At 34.0% G+C, this 24,970-nt stretch overlaps 1 protein-coding gene across 1 annotated transcript in view; it reads right to left on the reverse strand.

Moving 5' to 3' along the window:
* Positions 1–24,970, reverse strand: part of LOC115446861 (paired box protein Pax-6) — a 64,916-nt gene that overhangs the window by 7,946 nt on the left and 32,000 nt on the right. Inside the window, exon 5 of the mRNA XM_037447554.1 lies at positions 15,325–15,583. Within this exon, the coding sequence (XP_037303451.1) occupies positions 15,325–15,583 (259 nt within the window). The remainder of the gene's footprint in view (positions 1–15,324; positions 15,584–24,970) is intronic.

The raw sequence follows: 24,970 nt of genomic DNA on the forward strand, positions 1-24,970 counted from the left end.
TTAATTTCCCTGATAAAATGTTCGCTATATTTTTGCTGGGATAAAGAGTAGCCTAAATCCTTTCCAGGGTCTCAAACTATCTCCATACCAAATTTCATCGAAATCTGTTGGGTATTGTTTAGTTTATCACGCCCAGACACAGACACATGCGGCGGACGATTTTGTATATTTTTTAGATCTTTTTACGAGGATCAAGTCCGTTCAGTGTACGTAACCGAACCACTTAAAAGGCATAAGTTTCCCGTTTTAACATTTTTGATTTACTTTCCGCTCCTATTGGTCACAGCATGATGTGATATAGTCCCCTCGATAAATGGATAAAAAAATCCCATGGCAACAAATTAGCGGGATAAATAGCGTATGTGTTAATCTAGGACATGGTTTACCCGACCGCCCATAAACAGTGCAAAACACCTTTCAACCCTTAAATTATAAAGTATTGTTTGGTATTCCACTGCGCTCACCATCCTGACACATGAGATGTTCAGTCTCATTATGTCCAGTAGTTACCGTCTACAATGTCATTAAACCGGAACGCAACAGTGACTACTGCTGCTTGGCGGCAGAAATAGACATTGCGGTGGTACCTACTCAGGCGGATTCTCACATATGAGGAACCTACTATCAGTCCTATAAAATATCCAAAAATTTTACAAACTTACGCATTTATCGCTCTTTCCTAACATAGTAATGTAATGTAGCTTCCTATTAATAAAAGGAATTTTCAAAACAAGTTTAATATTTTTGGATTTTTATACAGAAATTCATCGCTCTTTTTCTACTATTTAGGGGATGTTTAAAAAAACCCTTCTAAGTGTTCACATATGACATACAAGGGACATTTGTTAAAAAAATTATGCTTTTAGACCCAGCAGTTTCAGCTGCACATTGATCAATACAGATCTTCCAAGATACATATAATCTTTAAAATGTTAACATCCATACATACTCTGTTGCGAAAGCTGGTATGAGCTTATGTCATAGAGCCGTAACTGTCCAAAATGTATCGCACCGTCCAATGAAAATGTATTTCGTCAACGGTAAAATGTAATTTTGTATCGGGCGCCCATCTGTCAACGCGGCATTAATGTTTCATGAAGGTGTGTTCTCCCCAGTAGGGTTGTCATACGAAATATTGATGTTTTCTTCAGCCAGTGTTGATATAATTCCAGTGCTGGTGCTAGCAGTTTAATAACTATGCCTTATTGTAATACTCTTTTACTATATTTTTGTCTTATTTTTTTCATTAATTCTATGCCTTTTCTTCCTCTTTTCCTTACATTTATCCTATAGTTTTCTAGAAGATATTGCTTAAAGCAATAAGACCGCTATTTTTACTTAAGTATAGTTCGTTTTTGTCTGTCCGAATGCGATAAACTTAAAAACCACCGAACCGATTTCGCTGAGGTTTGGTATGGAGATAGTTTGAGACCCAAGAATGACATAACCCACTTAATTCTATCCCAGGAAAACTCTTTCACGCTCGTGAAACCGCTAGCAAAAGCGAGTATAATATAAATACGATTTAAAACCGCGTCGCGACAACCCTATTCGCGCTGAAGCCGCTAGATGTATATCAGATAATAGACACCGCTCTGTATCTCTATTTATCTCTATTCACTGTCACTCAACGTCTGCACATGTTTTGTTCTGCGAATTAACGAAACCAGTCAACTTAACAAGGGTTCGCTGATTTTTTCTCTATATCCGTTTTAATTTCCGTAATATGGTGACGCCAAAATCATGACTTAATTATTTATTATAATAATGTAATTAACGTTGACATTAATTAATGATATTATATTAATATAAGGTTTTGGAGCCGTATCGTCAGCATAAGTCTCGGAAAAAATGTCTACAAGAATGTTGCAAAAAATATAATACACGACTAATATACATGGTATAGAAATACTATATGGGTTATGTTCGTATCTCAAGATACGTTCGCTTCGTTACTTCATTGCTATGTGAAAGGAAACCTAGAAACACTTAGCATTATTAACATTAGTAAGCACAAAATGAGTTGCTAACATAGTCCTAACGATTTCATGGATAAAACTCAACCAATCGTTATAAACTCAATGAAAATGAATCGCAAAACAATTTAACTAAACAAATATTGACAATACACCTAAATACCTTTTTAATAAAGACTGAGAAAGCGTGTTTTAGTGGCAACATTCAAGATGGCGATGAAACCATAAACAAAACGTGCGGTGTTGCTTATCGCAAAAATGTCGTCACGTCGTGTATTCCATTTGGCGCGATTCCCCCGTGCCTTCCTAGTGGGGACGTGTTTTGTTCCGCTATGTGAAATATCTTGATAATAGTGTAGGTATTTGCGGAATATTCCTGCCCGCCTGCTTACCTATCAATTTAATATGATTTCTGACAGTCCATTATAACGGACCAATGGGTGGATGTGTAGTCTATGACTGTGATGATTTATTTGTTGTTGATTCTTATAATAAGTATGAGAGGAAGAACTTTAATTATATGATATTAATGCTGACTCATATAATATTTCTTATTCCGTACATACGTGTAATAGGTATCTCTGACGATAAAGTGTGAAGAAGCTATTAGCGCACACACAGGTTACCGAATTTATCATCTTACGATGTTATATTTAGTCAAAGGTAATAAAATTAGAATTCATAGCAGATTTTGTGCGTTAATTTAATCGAAAACAATTTATTTGATCAAGTTCAATATATAGATGAACCCTAGACCTCAAGTTAGCTCAGACAAATACGCTACAACTACCATAGTGAAACAATTCATGCGTTAGTATAACACTACTTATCTATCTGTATTCGTTGACGACCTATGAAGAATATTGGACTAGATTAGTTCGAAAAAAGCACCTCAAGGATGGGCAGCCAAGTGGACGAAAAAGAGTGGCATAATAAGAATCACTTAGGTTTTATAAAGCCACTCAAAATCAAAGGGTTTTTTTTTTTAATTATTGAATTTACTGTGATTAAGTTTGATTAATGAAGACACATATTTAACGCAGTACATTTTTGGAAGATAATTAAGATCAAGACATTGTAATATCGAGGTATTAAACACTGTATTTTTAGCACCGTATTAATAAATACAGCTTAGTTAAGCTCTCAAGTGCGATATCAGATGAGACGGTATCAAACTAAGGTTGACATCTTAAGATAGGCGCTATTCTATAAACTCATATTTACAGCACATCTAATGACGTTTTAAGTCACAATAGGTGACAGATTTTGACAGCTGACTTGTTTATGTAACTGCGTCGACTCAACTGAGAACGAGTTCTTAAATCACAACTTAAGCTTGATTTATTAAGTAGTTCAATACATTAAATGTTTACCTGAAATTTTACTCAAAGATGGGATATACTTATTTATACAGTCCTTAGACGTAATTAATTAGGTAATGGGATTAGTGTGAACTCAAACTAGAGGTCTGCAGTCTGTTGACCCAAGGGATATGCTACACAATACAGCATAGTATTTAGAAAGATTGAGTCAACGATTTTGATATTCCTATAATGATTTTGAGTTTCAGAACTCATTAGCATGCCGGTCAACTCCAATGTCAGTTCAAAAATTCAAAAATGGAATTGTCTATGCTTACTAAATTTATTTCAAAAGCGTTCTTATTCATATCGGTGTTGGGGTACACCTGTGCGCGGTAGAGCGTCGCCTCTCCTTTTCCCGCCGTTTTGCGACAAAATGGCCGGCGCGTGACGAGACTCGCGATTTATCTTTATTCATTCAAAGTTCATACGCAGCACTTGTAAACGTGAACTTTCCTTTATATTATGACAATTTTATAGTTGCATATTCTAAAATTTATTGATATTTATAGTAGCGTATAAATATTGTCTTTGAATATAATATCTTTAGAAAAATAGGAAATTACATAGATTATAGTAGTTTGATATATCATGATATTCATTTTTAGGTACCTATAACTTAACCATAACAGTAGAAAAAAACCTTAAATAAATTCCGAATTCTGGATAATAATATTATTTACATGTTAATCAAACGGAGAAGCTTTTTATTTAATGTATTTTTTCTTGCTTTGAATGACGAGACGAGCTTGCGGTTCGTCTTATAGTAAGCGATATGAGCATATAAACAGTAGAAACACCATCCAACAGATTAAATTACTAAGTATCGTTTGGTATTCCATTGCGTTCGCCATCCTGAGACATGAGATGTTAAGTCTTATTATGTCCAGTAGTTACACTGCGCTACAATGTCCTTCAAACCGGAACACAACAGCGACTACACACTGCTGCTTAGTGGTAAAAATAGACATTGCGGTGGTACCTAACCAGGCGGACTCTCACATATGAGAGACCTACCACCAGTGTAAAATTAATGTTACACAAAACTAATAACCAATCTTATTATATTAATTTGTTTTTTTAACCTAACGCATAAAGTGTAGGTAACTATCATCTTTTACTTTACCAGTAAACATTTGGTAAGTCTGTGTAAAATGCTTGCCATGACGCTCGAGTGCTCAAAGCATCTCAAATTAAATGATAATTATCGTGAAGCGTATAATTTACGAGTTATTTTTATGTATTTAATTAAAATATGATTAATATGGTGGTACTTAAGCAATTTAGAATTTTATCTTTAAACCTACCTATGTATCTATACGAAATTATAGTAGAATAAATGCAGAAAAGCTGTACGGTTTTGAATGAAAGGCATACAGATATTTAGACCACCTTAATTAATATAAATACGCATAGACTACTTATTGTCTTGGGAAAATAAAAAAAAATACTCATATTTCGAAATATATTTGAACGCGGGTGGTAAGTACTGCGAGCAAAACCTAATCAAAAATATAAGCACCATACCCATACCGAACATATAGTTGAGTGTTCTGCTTTTTGTGTTCTTGGCAATCTAAGCGACAGTTTCGAATTGACCGTTAAGTAGTAAACAGATTCTTATTATGATCGTTAGTATTGAATTATTTTAGTACGGGTGTAGGACAAAAAAACTTAAAATATATAAAATCAATTATGTAACAGTCAATAATTTAATACATATTTTCTTGGATTTGTGGTACTGAGAAACGATTATTATATATCCCTTAGTAGTTAGAGGCATTTATTATAATTAGAAGTATTTTTTTTTAGTTTCGATGCAGTGTGCCCGATTTCGATTCAGTAGTTTCTAAAAACGCTTTGCAAAAAACTCATTTTACATCAAATTTTAATGTAAATGGATATTCTCAATTCAAAAATTACCATAAACTTTATAATTCCTCAAAGTAGAGGCAAAGGTACTAAAGAATACAGCCGCAATCATCTATGCCTATTGATTTTAGCAATGTGGAAGTGTTGTGTACAAGGTTGACATACGTGTTTATCGTGGGAGGAGCGCTGGGGCGGCACTAACGCGCGCGAGGTGCCCGCCCACGCCCCGACCTTTTTTACTAAACAATGCGGCTTATATTTGTCTTGTTGCCTTCAAGTGGTCGAATGTTTTTTTTACGTAACTATTCGATTATGGAACGTTTATTTAGATTTTTTTTTATAGCAACATGCATGTATGCCAGTATTTTTTGCACTCTTTAGGTGTTTCTAGGGAATGTATATTTAATTATCTTTTATGCTTGGATACCTAACTTATATAAATATTATTATATCTTTTATGTATTTTAATGATTTTATCTAAAATACATTACTAAAAAAATATTTGGGTCTGAATAGGAATTATTGAAATATAAGAGATATCTTTGAGCTATAGAAATAGGATCATTCGCCATTCATGTGATGTGATACCTAATATAACAATTATATTAACTAGTTACATTCTTCAGAGTTACCACACAATACAATATAAGAAAAATAATCCTGACACTTTGATTATAATCATTCTAGATATTCACTGTTTATATCACATGAATTTAATAAAAAATAACGCTTTCAAGTGCAATCGAACCTACAGAACTGTATAACACACTCCAAAAACAAAACTTACCCATTTGCCATATTATTATGAAGTAGATATTTTTATCTAAAATTGATTTAATTTTGCCAAAGTCTTTTATATTAACGATTTAATAATCATAATCCGATGAATTTGTCCCAAACGTAATCTTTCAGAAAATAATGATAAAGCATAAAAAAAATATAAAAAAAGAAATAAAACAAATTTACATACTACGGCACAAAAGAAATACAAAAAACATGTATAATGGACCTTGTTAGGAACCGGGCTTTCTTCGATCACACATACTTATACATAGAGTACTAACTATCACTAACTATCCGTTAAAAATCCGGCCATTCCTCTGGACTTCGTTATGTTACACAAAACAAATAAGGCAGATAAAACAGGTAAGTTCTTCACTTGAACTCATCCATCAAAATTCACAGCTGTTGTCTGTGGGCTCCAGTATTCTATTAAAAGACCAAATTTTGCATTTCGTACTCTAACTCGTCTTGATACTTTATGGTATAACACAAAACAGGTAAGTCCTTCACTTGAACTAAAGCATCAAATTTCACAACTATTGATGACTATAGGCTCCGGTAATCTCTAGTACAAGACTTAATTTTGCATTTCGTACTCTAACTCGTCTTGATACTTTATGGTATAACCCTGTCTATACCTTTTATGATTATATAAATTAACTAACAAAACAAGCATACAGCACGTACTACGTAGTGTATGTATATATGAGTACACGGCATGTCGGTTGGTTCAAAGCGCGACGGCGGCGGCGCGGCGTCCTTTGATCTATCGGGACGTTTAGATGTATGCTTGCTACCTAAATGCTCTTCTATTTTGGTACGTTTAAGATATGTAATGTTAATTGTGTAATGTTTTTTGGTTAATTATATTTATAATTATAATGAAACCAATATACATTTTCAAAAATATATACATTCATTTTAAATTTCGAATCTCATAAAAAGAATATTTAATTTTGAGCCTTGTCAACTGTAAATATACTAGTCATTAAAAAAGTTAGTTGTAACAATTTAATTGATTCATTTTAATTAAATTATTTTTGATTTCCGCAGTATTTTAATAACATATCACAAAGTCAGTTATAATATTTTACGTTATATATAATTTGTATGCCATCTTCAACTATAATGACAATGGCATTTGGCTAGGCTAATATACAATATTATGTTTTAATTTATTGCTGTCATGGAGTACTAGTTGGTGGTCGATAAAAAAAAATTACCCGCTTCTCCATAATCCTACTCTATCTGTCTCTTAACCTCTGATTGTTTTATAATGAAGTACTTCAACTATTTTATATATTAAGTATATCGTCTGAATTCAAACTCTCTCTTAAGTTTTCCTAAATAAATTAAAAGTATAGGGGATTAAAACGAATACTCCGATATTTTATCCAAAAGGGTATTGCAAAAATAAAATAACAGCCTTACCTTATGAATCGATACCAAACCCTTAAATAATTTTTACATCATCATACATCATAAAGTTTTCGCTCACATATTATTCCAAACAGACCGCTTATTAATCCTTTAACAGACAGCGCTACGCCTACGCTTCACGAGCGATTAGTACCTAACCGTTCCTGTTGCGCGGTAAATCCCGAAACAGGATGAAAGAGGCCCGGTCCCTACAACCCCCGGACGGAGGCATACACGCGAGTAAAATAGCAATTAAATCCGCCTTCATTACGTATAACCCTTCTGTAATGTGTGTTCGGATGAGCACGGTGCGTCGATTGGTGAAAAAACGGTTTAATTCTCTTTGAAGGTATTTAAAAATGGAATGTTTTTGAATTACGAATGGACGGTTAAGTTTTTCTGTTTGTGTCTATGGTTGTTGCGATTTTTTGTGTTTTAAATATTCAAATGGAATTGCTGAAGATAGACCTGCTAGACGTTTTATAGAGCTTGTGCAGTTTTCAGCTGTGAGCCGCTTCTAACATTTTGTCCACCTTTTGGTCTTTCAATATATCCGTACATGAGGCAGACATATCTTTAAAACAGATAAACCTTCTCTTATTTTAGTTCTGCAACTGTATAACCTAATTGTATTAATTCTATTTGATACCTCATGACCGCTCAGAACTTTGAATTACAAAGCGTTTTATGGAATTGGCCGGTCCATCTTTCTTCAAACTTGCACAAAAAGCGCTAGCCATTTCACTTTATATTGGTAAAAAAAAAACAATATCCTAACTTTCGTATACTATAAAAATACCACACAGTGGTAGCAGACTGTAATTAAACTCCTACGTTACAGACCAGCCCACCCTCATGTAATTACAGGAGTTTATAAAGCGCGCACCGTGGATGAGCGTGCGGGGTTCACAAAGGGTTTACCGCCGGCCAATAACGCATGAAACACGATTATAAAACATGAAAATGCTCCGTAAAGGGCGATTTCCAAACGTCCCCTCTATACGAGTAATTATACACGCGCTAATTTGTTACCTATGCGGCTGTAATACCATGTAAATGGTTTTGTATGGAGAGCAAAGGAACAGCTTTGTTAGAAGTAAACGTCACTATGTTTAGCACATTTCTAGACTACCCTTTTTTTATTGCTTTGAATGACGAGACGAGCTTGCCGTTCGCCTGATGGTAAGCGATACCACCGCCTATATCGCCTATATAGAAATACCATCCAACACCTTGACGATACGACCGTCCATAAACAGTAGAAACACCATCCAGCACCTAGAATTATAAGTATTGTTTGGTAATTGGTATTCCGTGACATCTCTAAGACATGAGATGTTAAGTTTTATTATGTCCAGTAGTTACTCTGGCTACAATATTCTTCAAAATCGGAACACAACGGTGGGTACATATTGCTGCGGCAGAAGTAGACATTGCAGTGGTACCTACCTAGACGGAGTCTCACATATGAGAGAACTGCCACTTGATACTTATTTTGTTCGAAACTTTCGTTAACATTTTACATTAACGGTTAAAGTAATTAATTGTAAAGCACTAATTTTAAGATGACAAGTATGTGGTTTGATTTACAACCTTGTATAAAGCTGAAAAGAACAAACCTTTCTCCCAAATAACGATCAATTTACGAGGAAATTTAGCATACAGGACATATATGGAGAAAAGCCAAAATGTGTTATCGTTTTGGTCTCTGACTACCCACAGTGCGCAAACAACTGTGCGTATGCAAATGAATATTCTATTTTGGAAACTTTTGGCGTTTGCTTAAGATTTACTGCCACTGATCATTTTATCGAAGAGTTGGGTTATTTTTAACAATGCTTGTAATTTAGGATGATGTAAGATAACTTTGATTTTATGTTAAGAACTTCAGAGATTTTTTTATGTAACAAAAATACTGTATGCAATCATTTATCATATACATACAATAAAAAACCTACCTATTATAAAAAAAATTAAAAAGACGCATAAGATATAGAGCTAGAGTTCTATATAATTTTGTTTATTTTTGCCACTAAGCAACGGGATGTTTGCACTATGTTTCAGTTTAAGCACTACGAAGAACTTTGTAATTTAAAGTTCTTGGTGGTTTCACTACAGTTTGTAGAGAGTCATAGACCTATCAGGCAAGACTGCTTTTGTCATTTAGTTTAACAATTTATAAAGACTTCGCTTGTAGCAGACAGGAATGTAACACAGTATATAAATACATTAAAGCAGCACCACCACGATTTTAATAAATTAATCTATACTAATATATAAAGCTACAAAGTTTGTTATAACGCGCTAACGTCAGGAAATACTTAACCGATTTTGAAATTAATTTCACAAATAGGAAGCTACATTACTCCTGAGTGTTATAGGCTAGTTTATTTCCTGGGAAAATAGAAAGCGGGACTTTTATCCCGGAAAAAATTACACGCGGGCGGTGCTACAAGCAAAAACTAGGTAAAAATAAATTGGTTATCTGAAGTTTCAAATCACCAAATTACTTTAAAGTGTTAAGAATTACACAAAGTTTTAATATTTAATTATCACGCACTTCACCGTGAACAATCAAAATAACCTATAAAATGACGTCAGCGGGCAACACCCTAAACCCAACACCGATTTGCACCAATAACTCACGCAACTAAATAAATATTCAACATGGTCTCCTGTCGTACATCTCACTAATTTACTACTACTGAACCCCATAACAACCATTTATTCACGGACCCCGCGAATAAATATCCCACGACATTTTTCTTCGGCTTATCTTGAGAGACCAGACGGTGTCGCGTCTCCTTCGCACTCGTTAATTTTTGTATATTGCTATCTCTGTCTACAGTCGTTTTATCAAGGCAGTCTGGCCATTTTCCTTTATACAGTACGTTTTATTTAGTTTCGTCCCCATAATGGATTTATTCTTTCCGTCGTGTGACCTTGCGTTTGTCTCATGGCTTTATGGCTCTGACCTGCTATTTTGGACTTCAAGTTTGTTGAAGTTGGGATCAGTTTTTGTAAGACATTGATCTGTTTTTATTGTTGTGATTTAGTGCGTATTTTTGCCTGAATGGGATAAAACTGGGCTTTCAGAGTGTCCTTTTGTTTCATACCTAGATGTCTCGGAGGGATTTTCGTTAATACTAAGCACCGTAATGATGCAATTTAGTTTTGCTCTGAAATGGAATATCGACAGAGACGCTGTCAAATTAAAGTTAGTAGTACCTACATCAGAATGTTAGTATCTTAAAATTGTTATAACGTAATAAACTCATGTTAACATCGGTTCAAATGACAAACAAATGAAGAGTTTTTTATTTCTAAAAACGCAACTGACAAAGTCAAAGGAAAGCAAAATTAGCAATTTCTTTTACTTGGACATACTTATTCCAATTATTTTAATTTAAAAGCTGAACTATTGACCCAATGAAAAAAATACCTTTATCGGGCATTTGGAAGTATATTCTTTCTAATAAAAAATATTTTTCTAAGGCTAAGTTCTGAGGTACAAATTAAAAAAAACGCTGAATTCCGAGCATTCTTCTTTTTTTGACGTCGGTTAAAAATGAAATTTATAATTCATACTCTACCAACTTACTTCTTAAATATTATTTTGTCTAACAAAATACTATCGGTTGCAAATTGTCGACGGTGGGAACCCACAATGTATGGTGGTCATTAAGGGCCCGCGACATAAACACCCCACGAGGGGAAGTGAAAATAAAATTAGTTACCCTTATCATTGCGGAGAGCTTAAGTGGTATGATAACATGTTTTATGTACATATTAAATGGTAATGTTTTTATTAGAGGTGGTTTATTTGGTATTTATACATATACTTAATTTGGCTTTGTTGTTTTGTATGAAATGAAAACAGTTTATCCACACTTAATAATATCAGCCCTGTATTATATACTGTCCTACTGCAGGGCACGGACCTCGTCTACTACTATGATGGGATTAGGCCTTAGTTCACCACGCTAGGCTAGTGCGAATTAGTAGACTTCACACATCTTAAAAATTCCAATTGCATCTACCCTTAGCACTGCACTATTTATATATTAATAGTAAACTTTACATTTGGGCTATAACTCACTAGGCACAACTCGTCTTCGATGCTCAAACAGAACTAACTGACTTAGCGCAAGCAAACAGAACATCACAGTTTTTTAAACTACCCACTTTGGCGTTAGCATCAAATTAAGTTCTTTTTTAATGTAAGATCATAACCGAAACCTAAATACGGGTTGTTACAGTTTTTGGGCTGTCGTATCATTTACCATTAGACGATCAGGCTCGTCTCGTCATTCAACAATAAAAAATTAAACATACTTTGATACAAACTTTGTTATATTTGTTGAAAATAGAGTATTTCATTCATAGATTCGAAGACCACTGGAAATAATCCTTTGAAAGTCCTTTGTAAGAACCTTACTTAAGTTTTAGCGTTTATATACAAAAGATCTAAAGTGAATCCCTTATGAATAAGTTTTAACCAAAATACATATTTTATTAATAATATTCCCAGTTATATTATAACTTTTTTATTACGGTTCAATAACTTTCACATTTTGAGATTAATTTGTTTAGGAATTATGACACACCTATCTATATAATGTATATTTATACGTGGCGAAAACACTTTAAACCCCTTTTTAAGCATCTCGCGCGCACCGATGAGTGTAAGAATTGGTACAATTAAGGTTTATATAGAAGAGTGGAAAAATATAATCTATACTATTATATGAAGCTGAAGAGTCTGTTTGTTTAAACACGTTAATCTCTGGGACTACTGGTTCAATTTCAAAAATTATTTTACTGTTTGATAGCTCATGTACCGAGGACGCCTATAGGCTATATAACATTACGCTATGACCAATAGGAGCAGGGCAACAACAAGAAATATTGCAAAGACGTGGAAAATTTATTCTTTTTTGGGATTCCGTCGCGTGCGCTGCGTAAACGGTTGAATTTATGCCTCTGGCTATCACTACGGGGATAAAAAAATGTGTAAGTATAATAAAAAATTGAAAATAAGAACCTCAGTAAGTAATTACTATAAATGCTAGGTTCCATATTAATTCTAAAACCATTTCCCTCCTAAAATCTCTAGTAAATTGTACGTAAATTACAATTAATTTTGACCTATAAATCTAATGCATGGTTAATGAGTGTAAGAGCTTAGGCACTGAGCTTGATTCTAAACAATAATTGGCGAACAGTTACAAAGTGAGCCCCGAGGCCGGCAATTGTTTTGACGCAGCCCCGTGGCTTCCGACCGCCATCTTTATTGTGTACATAGACATTAAGGGCGTATGTTTTGATATTATCTATTGCCTATGGTCATGCCTGTGTCTGTTAGGGACTAGGCAGAAGAGCAACGGTTCTATGCTAGCGGTGATTAAGTATGTAAGAACAAATCTATATAAATTAAAATCAGTTGCCACATGTATCTAAAATTACTTGAGAACGGCGCGACCGGCTTGACTGATACCTTTTTTGTTGTATTTCTGATTATTACAACAAGGTAAACAAAGAGTTATTGTAAATAATGGCAATACAGGTGATCTTTTTGTATGAAATTATTTGATGTCCACTCAAATCCCCGAAATCACCTGAGCAATTTCAATGATTTTTTGTGAGAGTAAATAGTTGATTCCAGTTTGAATCATAGGATCACATTGGGTCGAATAAGAGGTTGTTGTTGAGACTTAAAATATGAAAAAAAGTTTACATAAAACGTAAACGTATAAGGTGGTTAAGGGTAGGACAACTCCGCTGGGCCTATACAATACTTTGTAATTCAAGGTGTTGGATGGTGTTTCTACTGTTTATGAGCGGCCGTATCGCTTACCATCAAGCGGACGGCAAGATCGTCTAGTCATTCAAAGCAATAAAAAATAAGTGTGTTACGTTCTGCCTATGACTAAAAGGATGTGAGGCTATGTTTAATACGGTACTAGATTAATTGTTTTCAATGTAAATATCCCGGGTTTGCTCAAAGTCACAGTAAATGTTCCCAGACGCGATCGACTCCGCTCTGCTTACACATTTGTCGGTATTTTCACGCTCAGCGAGCCGTACGCCGCGGCGTCGGTTTATCTGCTTTTATTTCTATCATTTTATTAAGGGTTTTGTATTACTAAATAGGTGTATTATGTTTATCTATTACTTATAACAGGTTATCATTAAAGTGAATTCAATAAATTGATATAAAATTATGGTTTGCTCGATACTACATATAAATAAGGTTTTTACTAATGATATTGTAGCTTATAAGTCGGTTTCTATATCTAAGTTTCAGAATTATCTATGGTTCGGAAGAGCACATTCTAAAAATATTGCAAACCACGCAACTACTTATGTGTAATGAAATGTACTCATATGGCAAAATATTTGTAACTCATGCCAACTCTTTTCGGTTATTCTCTCTATATAAGTTTACAAAGTAAACGGAAAATATCCGAACCAACAAGCACTTTGTAACGATATTTCGGATTAAAATTAAAAATCCCATAAGTCCAAAGAACGTTGCAGTTATGTGGAGTTCCAGAAAAATTCTCAAAGCCATCTAATTGGATACAGGATACACTACAAAGGGGGATGTTTGAGATAAAAATGAAAATTAAATCTTCCAACCGGATGGGCAGAGTAATGTTTTTGACGGTACCGTAGGCGGGTACAGCCCCCCTCGGGGGGTCGCCGCAAATCGACTATCACAATGGTGGAAAAAAAGTTTGTTGCGTTGCCAGACTGTGACCGGCGTATCTGTTTCGCCGTTTTTGGTTTTATTAATTTGTGGTTTGCCTACGCGATGCGGTACCTATCGACGGCTTTAATTGAACGAAATTGTAAAATGTATTACATGAAATTTTTCGAAATGTGCGGTTTATTTTATTGTACGTTGTTAGTTATGAATTCCTATTGAGTTAGTGTATTGCGAAAAATATATTTAAGTATTTGTGGCGAACAAATTGGTCGATATGTAGTGATTATATCAGAGTAGGTATATGACGCTATCTCCAACTGAAATAAGAAGTGACAGGGCTTGTGCCGTGTTTCTCAGAATCTTAAGAAAAATCAGTCTTCAGCTTTGATGAAAATAAGAAGTAACGCGATTACAACAGAAGTTAGATTCCGAAAATTAAATAATTAAATTCCGGCTTCGGGAAATTTCTACCTCCTTTATTATAAGTCGGTAATGTACCTACGATTTCAGACTATGGGCAGAGGCAATCTCTTAGGATTCCAATCAACCACTTCATCGTTGACCGGACTTGTAAAAAATATTTAAATAAACTTACATTACTATACATTTGAGACTTATGCCAAGCTGCCGTTATAAACTTCTTGCGTTGCAAATGGTGAAATTAAAACCTTCCCCCGAGCAAACAGCTTTGAGATTTCGTTCCTTACATTTTCGGCGTACGAGTTATAGCAGGAAGATTAACGAATAATTTAAATAAATTTTAGGTATTTTTGAATAAAAAAAAAATGTTAGGCATTTTTTAACTACCAAAATATTCCTTATTAGGTATATTGCCTATTTAATAGTGTTGCAAATTGTGTATTTTAGGACGAGATGCATGAAATCATAAATTTTAGTGGGATTTTCATTGTGAAATGAACAGCACTATATCCACATTGTGAAAAAAGATAACTACCAAAGTAAAGATAAAATATTGTAGAAATATGATGTTTAATTTTTTATAAATTTCGTGTAGATACCTTCGAAAATTCGGTTAGCACGCCTTTTTGCTTGCCTTTTTTTAAGTGAGCTAACTTGCCCTTAACTACGTGATGATAAAATATAAAGTATAGGGACATACGCATAAGCCTTGTTCGGATCTAAGGACCTTGATTAATCTTGGTTAATTATATAACCAGTACTACGTCATAAAGCCACTTACTTTTCTTCATTACAGACATATCGCCATTACAGCCGATGGCTTGCGGGCCCGGACTAAGGCTGTGTAGCTGATACGGAGGGGTCCGTGTGTCGATCTGCGTGGGCCACGGAGCTCGGGGCCAGGAGGGGGCGGAGCCAGGCGTCCCGAGGAGTCGCAGCCGCTCGTACACCGGCGTGGAGCAGTCTGAAGGCGGCTGCTGGTTGCTCGACTTCTCCTTCTGCGCTGCGAGGTTGCGCAGCACACGGTTGATTGAAGACACCTGGAGGAAAATATGTTTATTTGAAAAAAGATGTTACAAATATCACAATGGTGTGTCCGTAATGTACGAAGCAATCCTTTTGATTTAAAAATACGTGGCAATTAGACATAAACAGTTGCAATTCTCTGGAGTTGTAGTCTGTACAATGATCATTTACATCATGTCATTGCGCGTCTGTTTAAAAGTCTTTAAATAATAAAAACATATCAGAACACGATACAAACGATGTTTACGATGAAAGGCGGCGAGGCCACAGTGACGACACGCGATCGGAAGGGCGTGCGATAAATTGATTATTAAAATTATAAGAGCCCTCGGACGAAGACCGTATTGTGCGATGAAAACGATACGAGGTACCGTACCGTTTTTCGATTTCATTAGTTTTTTTAACCCAGGGACAAGTGGCGGTCGTGTTAAGTTTTTTTGCGTAAAGTTTCTATTTGTAAGGTAGAGATTTTTAAATGTAATACGCGGATGGTATAGTGCTACGGATGATCTATTTATATTCTCTCTTTCCTTTGAAGATATTGAAGATTAAACAATTTTGTATCAAGAGATAGAGACAAATGTTATAAGGCATTAATAACACCTGAGTATAATTTTTTTATGCATTTAATGTAACATGTAAACGTTTGACAATGTTTCTCTAAGCGGTCCATATTAACATAATGTCAAATCAATTTTAGAACATAGCTACCATCGACAATTCAATAAAAAGACCGATAGGCCACCCGAGAGAAAAAGTAAAACCAAAAAGCCGGCCAGGCTTGCGTACCAACTGTCACACAGCGTATGACAGCTCGGCAAACGGCGTACTCGTAACTTAGACGTAGGGCAGGAAGGCGAGGTAAGACGATAGACGGTAACCCGATAGCTGGCCGCGCGGTGGTCTGCGCCGTGCGGTGACTGGCACATGACGGAATGCCCGATGGACCGAGAAAGCGCGCCACGTTCGAAGAACGTTCTTTTTTTAAATTGACGTTCTCTGTTTTTGTCTATGATTTGTGGTTGACAGTATTTTTCGTAATGTCATTTTATTTTTATAAATGTGAAATGATTTTTTAATTTTGTTTGCCAGTATGAAATCGTGTATTAAAAATATAATCTTATTAATTGAAGTCAATAATAATTAATTTAAGTTGAGAAAGTAATTAAGTCGAAAATGGGTTAACATGAAACAGAGCGCCAATTTTGGCAAAGTAAGTTTTCTATTATCTAAGGTTAAGTATTTTAGTAGGTTAGTAAACTAAAATAAATTGTAAAGTGGTGATTTAAATTACAATTACACAGAATATCACGTTAATGAGTATCTTCTTTATAGTTATTTTGTTATAAAAATACGATGTCTAAATAACAGCACTTTTAATTGATTAAACTTCGAGTTGGAATTTGTTCAGATGACAAATTCTAACAAGACGCTGGTTCAAAAGTCGAACAACTATATTTTTAAAGAAATGTAAGAAAATTTATTGTGTAAAGGATTGAAGTTTCGCGACAAATGAAACGGAAGTTTTTAACAAGACATCCGTGCAGATGGCGCAAACAAGAATCAATGGGTCGAGCCAATTAAATGTTTACTCTTACTTATTTTCCATTTGTCTATTAATTGATTGCAAAAATTAACGTTAAGACAAAACAAAGTAATCATTAATAATTAATTTTATAAATAACTTAATAATTCGAGCAGATAATTCTTCACTTATTTTTTTCCCAACAGTTTTGTTCCATCTCGATATGTGATTAGCGGTCCTTTTCTAAGCATATAGTTTTTAAATACAGTCTTGTTTCTATTAAATTAAATTCACAAAACATCCTATTTCCTGGCAACGCCAGCTTCTGTTTAGCCAACCTAAGCACACTATCACTAACCTACATAGTTCTAAATTTAAATATCCATAACACAACATCGTAAAACACAAATAGACGTTAACAAAGTGGGTTCGCAGTCCGCATGAAGTGTGCCCATGTGTGAAACCCGTCTGCCATGGCCGTTTGTAAAAAATAAAACTCCACGCAAGTACGAACCTGTAAACAGTCGTTTAATTCGAATTATACACGTCGATTGACTTGTTTCCGCGATTCTAATACCAATTAGTAAATAACCCTTTTCGTGAGTTATGTTTGTTTGTAACCTGGGTATGCACTCAGACAATGTCCGGCCACAATGCGTTTTTCGCGCGATTAGTTCCAAATACGATTTTTTTACGGTGGATTTAATTTTAATTTTGTAAACAGCAGTTTTGCGGTATTGAATTGTAAGGGTAACGCAAGTGGAGTTTTTGAGTCACTGTAAAGTCGTATTATATTAGATTTTTTGTTCTTTTACGTAGCTATATATTAATACGTAATAAACTATCGTACGTTCTAATATACAATACAAACATATATACATTATTAATAGTTTACTAAAACTATTGTAATTATTGTAGATGGAACTGTTTATTCCAATTTCCTCTAGTAAATACTACATCACTGCATTAAAGGTGAAGGAAAACATTGCAAAGAAACCTACATACTTGAAAAACTATAAGAATTTTCATGGTATGTGCAGTCTGATAATACGTGCTAGGCCAACGTGATGGACTAAGGCCTAATCCCTCTCTATAGTAGTGGGAAATTATATAACACAGGGCTGATATTATTAAATACTGCATCCGATATACGAATTGACCTATTATAACTGATGCTTCGTCATAGATTTTGCGTTACTTGAGATTTTTTTTTCCGGAACGAACACTGTATATATACGTATTTTAAATTATTCCTTTATAAATAAACAAAGGCGAGATCTAAGCGTAAGAGTTTTTGGTATTACATAGGGTCATATTTTTGGGACAATGTTAGCAGAGGTAAATTTATGTGGTATGTTGTGTCATTTATTAACGCAATGTCAAAATTACTGTATATTTGCAATGCTATATCTGGGTTTTCTTTCGTCTACCAACCCGCACTAGACCAGCGTGGTAGACTTGAGGCCTAAACCCTTTTAGTAGTAGAAGAGACCCGAGCTCAGCAGTGGGACGGTATATAATACAGGGCTGATACTATTTATCTGGGTGCGGTAAAACATTTAATAAAAAAAAAACTACATGAAAAAACACTCATATTGTCGAAATTAGTAAACGGTTTAGCAGTGTATATTTACTTTATATTCATGTCAGTAAAGTAAAGTCAGTATACTTTATATCGTATTGCACTTCCAGAATTATAACAATGTAAATGGAATATAAAACGCATTTTTAATGACGCAACCATAAAAAAAAAAATTCCAATGCATTTCTGTAGATTTTTTTGTCATTAATGCCATTGTAATTATCGCGACGCGATATATTTTTATATCTTGGATATTAATATTTTTAAATAAGTCTTATAAACATCCCCATTAATTACGCACACGGCATATTTCCGCACCTATTGTTTTTTCTCTACATCACGTTGCTCGGACTGGCAGTAAGTCTGCCTTTACATGCTTTGTTTACACACACACACAAACTCTCACACACAGGCATAGGCACACAGACATACGTCTACACATCTATATATATGTACTACGTTCTAGATATGGCGTTCCGAACATTTACTGTGTTCAACTGAATTGAACTGCAATCCACTCAAACTGACTTTAGTATGGTCAATAGTGACAGCTTGTGGTTGTGTGCGGAGTGGCGCTCATGATATAAGAACTCGAGTCTAAGTGTAAACCTTGATTTGAGTAAAAAATATTAGTCAAATAAGTAAAATTATTTGTTGTTCAATTGAATAAATAGGTTATGACAGTGACGTTTTGGTTGCCATTTTAGTTCAGATTTTGAACAAATAGTTTATATGGACGTTTGTGCTCATAGAATATATGTACGTCAATGCGTCTTCACAACTATTGCACCCACTTTTCACTGTAAGTTTTCTGTCCCAGGATGTGATAGGACGCGATCCTATCGCCATATCGGGTACAAATTTCTGACTCCAGGCTGATTTTGAAAAGAAAAACTCAATATCACATTACCTAGGATTCGAATTCGAGACCTCGGCACGATAGTTGTACTGTATGTTTAAACTCAGAATAATGCGCAATACAACTACATCACAGAGATAGTCAAATAAATTGAAAAGTAAGTATGCACTGTTAGACCTTTTACTAATTTCCAACATGTAAGTGTTTTTACATTAAGAACTTTTTATTCATTAAAAAAATATTTTGCATTTATTAAACGTTTTAACGCACCTATATAGCGTTATCCAGTAGATATTTACAACAACGTCAGTAAAACCGAAGGCTGACTGTAGTCCAGTATTTTTTTTCTTGCTTTTAATGACGAAACGAGCTTGCCGTTCGACTGATGTTAAGCGATACGACCGCCCAAAAACAGTAGAAACCCCATCCAAAACCTTGGATTACTGAGTATTTTGTATTCCACTGCGATCGCCATCCCGAGATTTAAGATGTAAAGTTTTATTATGTCTATTAGATATACTGGCTACAATGTCCTTTAAACCGGACCACAAAAATGACTACGTACTGCTGCCTGCGGACAGAAAAAATGTGTAATAAGTGTTTTTTCATGAAGATCGTTTCTTTTTATTAATAGTTTTACCGCACCGAGGTAGCTTTGTCCAGTAGATAATCACAATAACATCACTAAAACCGGAGGCAGAACATAGTCCAGTATACTGTCACATTCGTGATATTATTAAAATGATTTCTTATATTTACGCGAATACTAAACATCGAAATAAAACTAGTTATCGGATTTCATCGCGGTTTATTATATACTCATTTATTTTCACACGATTACAGCATTTATATTTGAAAATCAAAGCTACAATAACCACTTACAACTTTCAATTATATGAAATTCTTTTTATATACTCGTAAATGTCTTAGAATTTCGGGAGAATATTAAAATATAAAAAACCACGATAAAATTCGAAAACTGGTTTTATTTCTATTTTATTAAAATGGTTTGATAACGAGAGCCTTATATGCAATCAGTATATAATAAACATATGTACAGTTAGTATATAATCTATAAATTATTTTTCGTTCACTGAAAATATACCTCCAAATATTAATTAAAAAATTCTCATTTTATAATAACTTCACAACTAAACACTAGCCAAGGCAGCGTAGAAGCGATAAAACCAAACCGCTTTCTATACTCGACGTTTTGAATGCAAAATAAATTACATTATAACGTTCGGCACAGCGTGTTAACGTCAAACGGCTACGTAAAAAGTATGAAAGGTACCCCCTAAATACCGGGTGAGACGAGGCGAAAAAATTATCTTATATTTGTTCAGAGTCCGTGAACTCGGGGCGCGAATACTTTTCAATAAGCTTAGAGCGAATTTTTTATTTAGCGAGCCATCTTGTAAGCAGAGTACGCGCAAATAAAGGGGCTTGTATTGATCGAAACGATCTGCGATTGCTGAATAACGGGCATATTTTGTTTTTTAATTTTGAGTAAAGTTTTAAATATAAGTATTAATGCTTTAGTTTCGGAAATATTTAATATTTAGAGGAGATACATTTTTTTAAGATTGAAATTATATGGGTGGCCGAAAATAGCCCGGTTCCTAACATGGCCCACTATCGATGTTTCTGGTTTGTTTTGTGTTGTAAACCAAAAAAAGAAATGTTTTTTTTTTGTTTCATGGCACGATTTTATATATATTTTAAAATGAAGTGGGCCATCAAAGGCCTTATAGGATGATTTTTAATAAATTAAACATATAATACGATTCATTTTATTGTTACCTAATATAATTTTGCAAGGACATCTTATTCTTTTAAGATTTTTTAATTTTTATATGAATTTGGTACAAGAAAGAATCACATAGATATGTTGTAGTTCCATTAATAATATAAATAAACATAGTGTACGTAATATTTAACGAGCTCACTCTTGGCAAAGGCTATCCAAACAACTTCATAACTAGGTCTCACTTGGCGCCTTAAACACCTTAATGAACATTTTTAAAACGTTCATTAGGCACGGACGCACTCCATTCAGCCAGGCAAGACATCTCGTTTACTTCACTCGCAATTTTAATGTTCGCGATATAAAAAAGCAGTGCATTACCCGAACCATTGTGAAGAATGAAGGGTCGGCACAAAAGGCAACCTGCTGGGTCCATTGTGTGCGAAAGGCGGCACTTTGCGACTCAATATTTTGGGTGACTTCCACTCTTCGGATGTTTTCAACGTTTCGCTTAGCCAGCGAACAAATGCGCACCTCGTGTTGCTCCCATAATTCCTTTTGTTTTAAGTTTGTTTATGCATTTATTAATCTATGGATGGGATTTGATGGGTTTGTGTGTTCTCAGCGTGTATTCGATTTTTGTAATCACTTACTAGTGAATCGGGTAGGTAGGTGATTTTTAAATTTAGAACTATACCTTTTTTTTTATTTTATTTGCTTCTTAAAACTAGAAAGCAAAGACTCTCAGCCATGCAGCCTTTAGAACTTTACCTTTCAGAAACATAGAGCTGTGTTTTGTGATATTTTTTATTACATAAATTGGAAAGAAAGTAGTTTGTGATTTTTTTTATTTTCTTTTGTTTTGGCTAATTTAGGATGTGTAGTTCAGGATAGAAGGAAACTTAATTAGGTAATAACTCATTTTTTTTATTGATGTAACAAAAAATTCATATAAAAATAAATGTAACATAATTTACTTTAAATTATAAAACTTCTTTTCAAAATGCTAACATGAGTACACAGAAAATGTTTAAGCATAAAATTTCAAGTGTAGAAATAAATTAAATACCGAAACATGAGTGATTTTTTTGCTCCAAAATCTGAGACGGTTCAAAATTAAGGTCACCTTTATTGACATTTCGAGTAAATTAAATTATCGCACGCATAATCCCAACAAAGGCGATAGAATTCATACAATTAAAATAAAGGCAACCACACACCGCCCATTCCTTATTTGAAAAATAACCGCCCATAACAAGATAGTCAACACTTAATACGATCGTTTCCCACGTTCGAGATTTAAATTTAATTGACGATTTACTATTGTGTACAATCAAAGAAATGAGTCAATAAGCTTATAATGTATTGTTAGTTATGGAATTATAGGCAGTCTGTCAATACGTCTGTACGCTGGGGCGCAGTGGGGGGTTGTGTTGGCCCCAAATAATACCGTGTTAGCTCCTTCGGCCCTTTACGTTAAATAGTGTATTCGGAATCGTTTGAGAGTGAAATGATATGCAACCTTTTATTAGTTGTGTTCTCATACTTGGGGACGGTTGGTGATTAAAAGTGTCGTGAAGAAATTATTTTCTATTGTGTATTGTCCCTTTTACCTTATTGATAAATATTTGCACTCAAAATTTTCTTATTTTAATTTTTAACACGATTGTTGTTTTTGAGATTCAATAATATGAAAAGTTATGTTTAATAATAATTTACATAAGTAAAAGTTTTGTTTCAAAAAAATTGTTTCTGTAAAGCAATGATATTCAGATTGTTAATTACATAATTAACGTTACATCAAATTAACAATCAAAGCGACAAAGAACCATTTTTTATATTTTGTTCATGCTATAAATGTACCTATTTTCTGTACCGCGATTAATTTAACAGGAAACTTCGCAATCTTTCAAAATTCAATCACCGAAACAATATTTTGTTACAAACGATATTTCGTACTTTCTCGGGCCGTCGGCGGGATTTTCCGCTAGATGTCTCCCCGGAATAATAAAATACAAAAATACTTCAGCAAGGGCTGGCGTAAAATTGATTTATTTTATTTATGTGTATATTATTTTAGGGATCGTTCTGCCTTAACGCGTCGGTAGCAAGAAATAATAAGCTCGGACGCGTGACCAACTGATGTTTACGCTCATCGACTGTCGACTTGCTTTATATTACATGAGGACCCTTATTTCTAAGATTAATATGATATTACTTGACTTTAATGTGACCTTTCATAATGTTCAAGTAAATTGAACCACCAGTTAACGTATCAGAGTTAATGTTGAATGCACTCTTTTGTTTATCATTTATTTTGGAGTTTGACTTTTCTATTTGGTCGCTTTATATTTTATTCGATAATTACTTCCTTATTCATAGACGTTTTTTATCTAAGGACGGAACATTGCTGTGAAAACAAGTCTGTTTCTCAGTGCTGACGGCATGGAGTCTTCCCAGTGCGTAGACATAGGGCCGTTGTGATTGGCTAATATTGAGATACAAGTTGAATCTAGTTGGCTGTCAGATAAACAAAGCTGAGAAATAGACTTGTTATCACAGCAATGCTTCGTCCTTAAATAAATAAAGTCTATGAATAAGGGGTTTAGAGTTTATGCGGATATCGTGTAACCGGCCCTATAACATTTAATAAAATAAAGAAAATATCGCAGTAGTATTGTTGAAGTACTGCAACTTAAGTAAATAAACCAGATTGTAAGATATAAAATTTTCCATACATACAAGATCCTTCGTATCAAACCAATTCTTCGTAAATTGGTTAATTGATGAATAAAATTAAAAGGTGCCGCAAGTTATTTATTTATTTTATTTCAACTATGTACGTGATATATCTATATATGACATGTATTTTCTACCAGTCAACTGTCAAGCAATTTGTAATATCGATTATTCGTAAACTATTTTAATTTAAGGATATGTTTCGTATTCTATATTAATAAATATATTATATGATTTTTTTCATCAACGTAATTTTATTTAAAGACTTGTAATAGAAGTTGTAGAACGAGTTTAAATATTTATAACTGAAATACGGTGTAATAATGAAGTGAAAGTATTCGAAGGGTCATTATAATTAAATTGGTAATCTTTCGGAACCAACCAAACGGCAAAAGTCAATTGTATTTATTTCGTGAACCGGTCCCGGCGTATAGTAATAATGATTTTCATAATACGCCATTATTATTATTAAATAATAGTGTATTATTACAAATGGCACGGGGATGAACGCTCCAATGAATCAGAATGACAACTTTTCAACGACTTTTTTCCACATATATTTATGATTTTTTTTTTGTTTCATTTTGCTATTGTGTTGGGTGCGAAAATATTAAACGCGTGCCGCATGACTTTCTTTTATAAATGGAATTATTATTGGAGGTACTTCGGTTTATAACGTGATAGTTTTGTGCATAATGTATTTAGGTGTTGTAATAAGGAAATAGCTATTTAGAAATTATAGTTTTTAATATTCCAATATTTTTGAATTTGTATAGCAATTTAAAATGATTATGCTATGAGTTTAAGATATCTGGATACTCTAGTATTGGGCTTAAAATTCGATTGAAATTCTTTGAATTACGATGCAACCCTGTCAAGTTTAAGACAGCATCTCAAGATCTTCCCTATTTAACTAACAGATATCGACTTTATCAATTGATATCTTAAG

The sequence above is a fragment of the Manduca sexta genome, chromosome 7, assembly GCF_014839805.1.
Source record: "Manduca sexta isolate Smith_Timp_Sample1 chromosome 7, JHU_Msex_v1.0, whole genome shotgun sequence".
NCBI classification, from domain to species: domain Eukaryota; kingdom Metazoa; phylum Arthropoda; class Insecta; order Lepidoptera; family Sphingidae; genus Manduca; species Manduca sexta.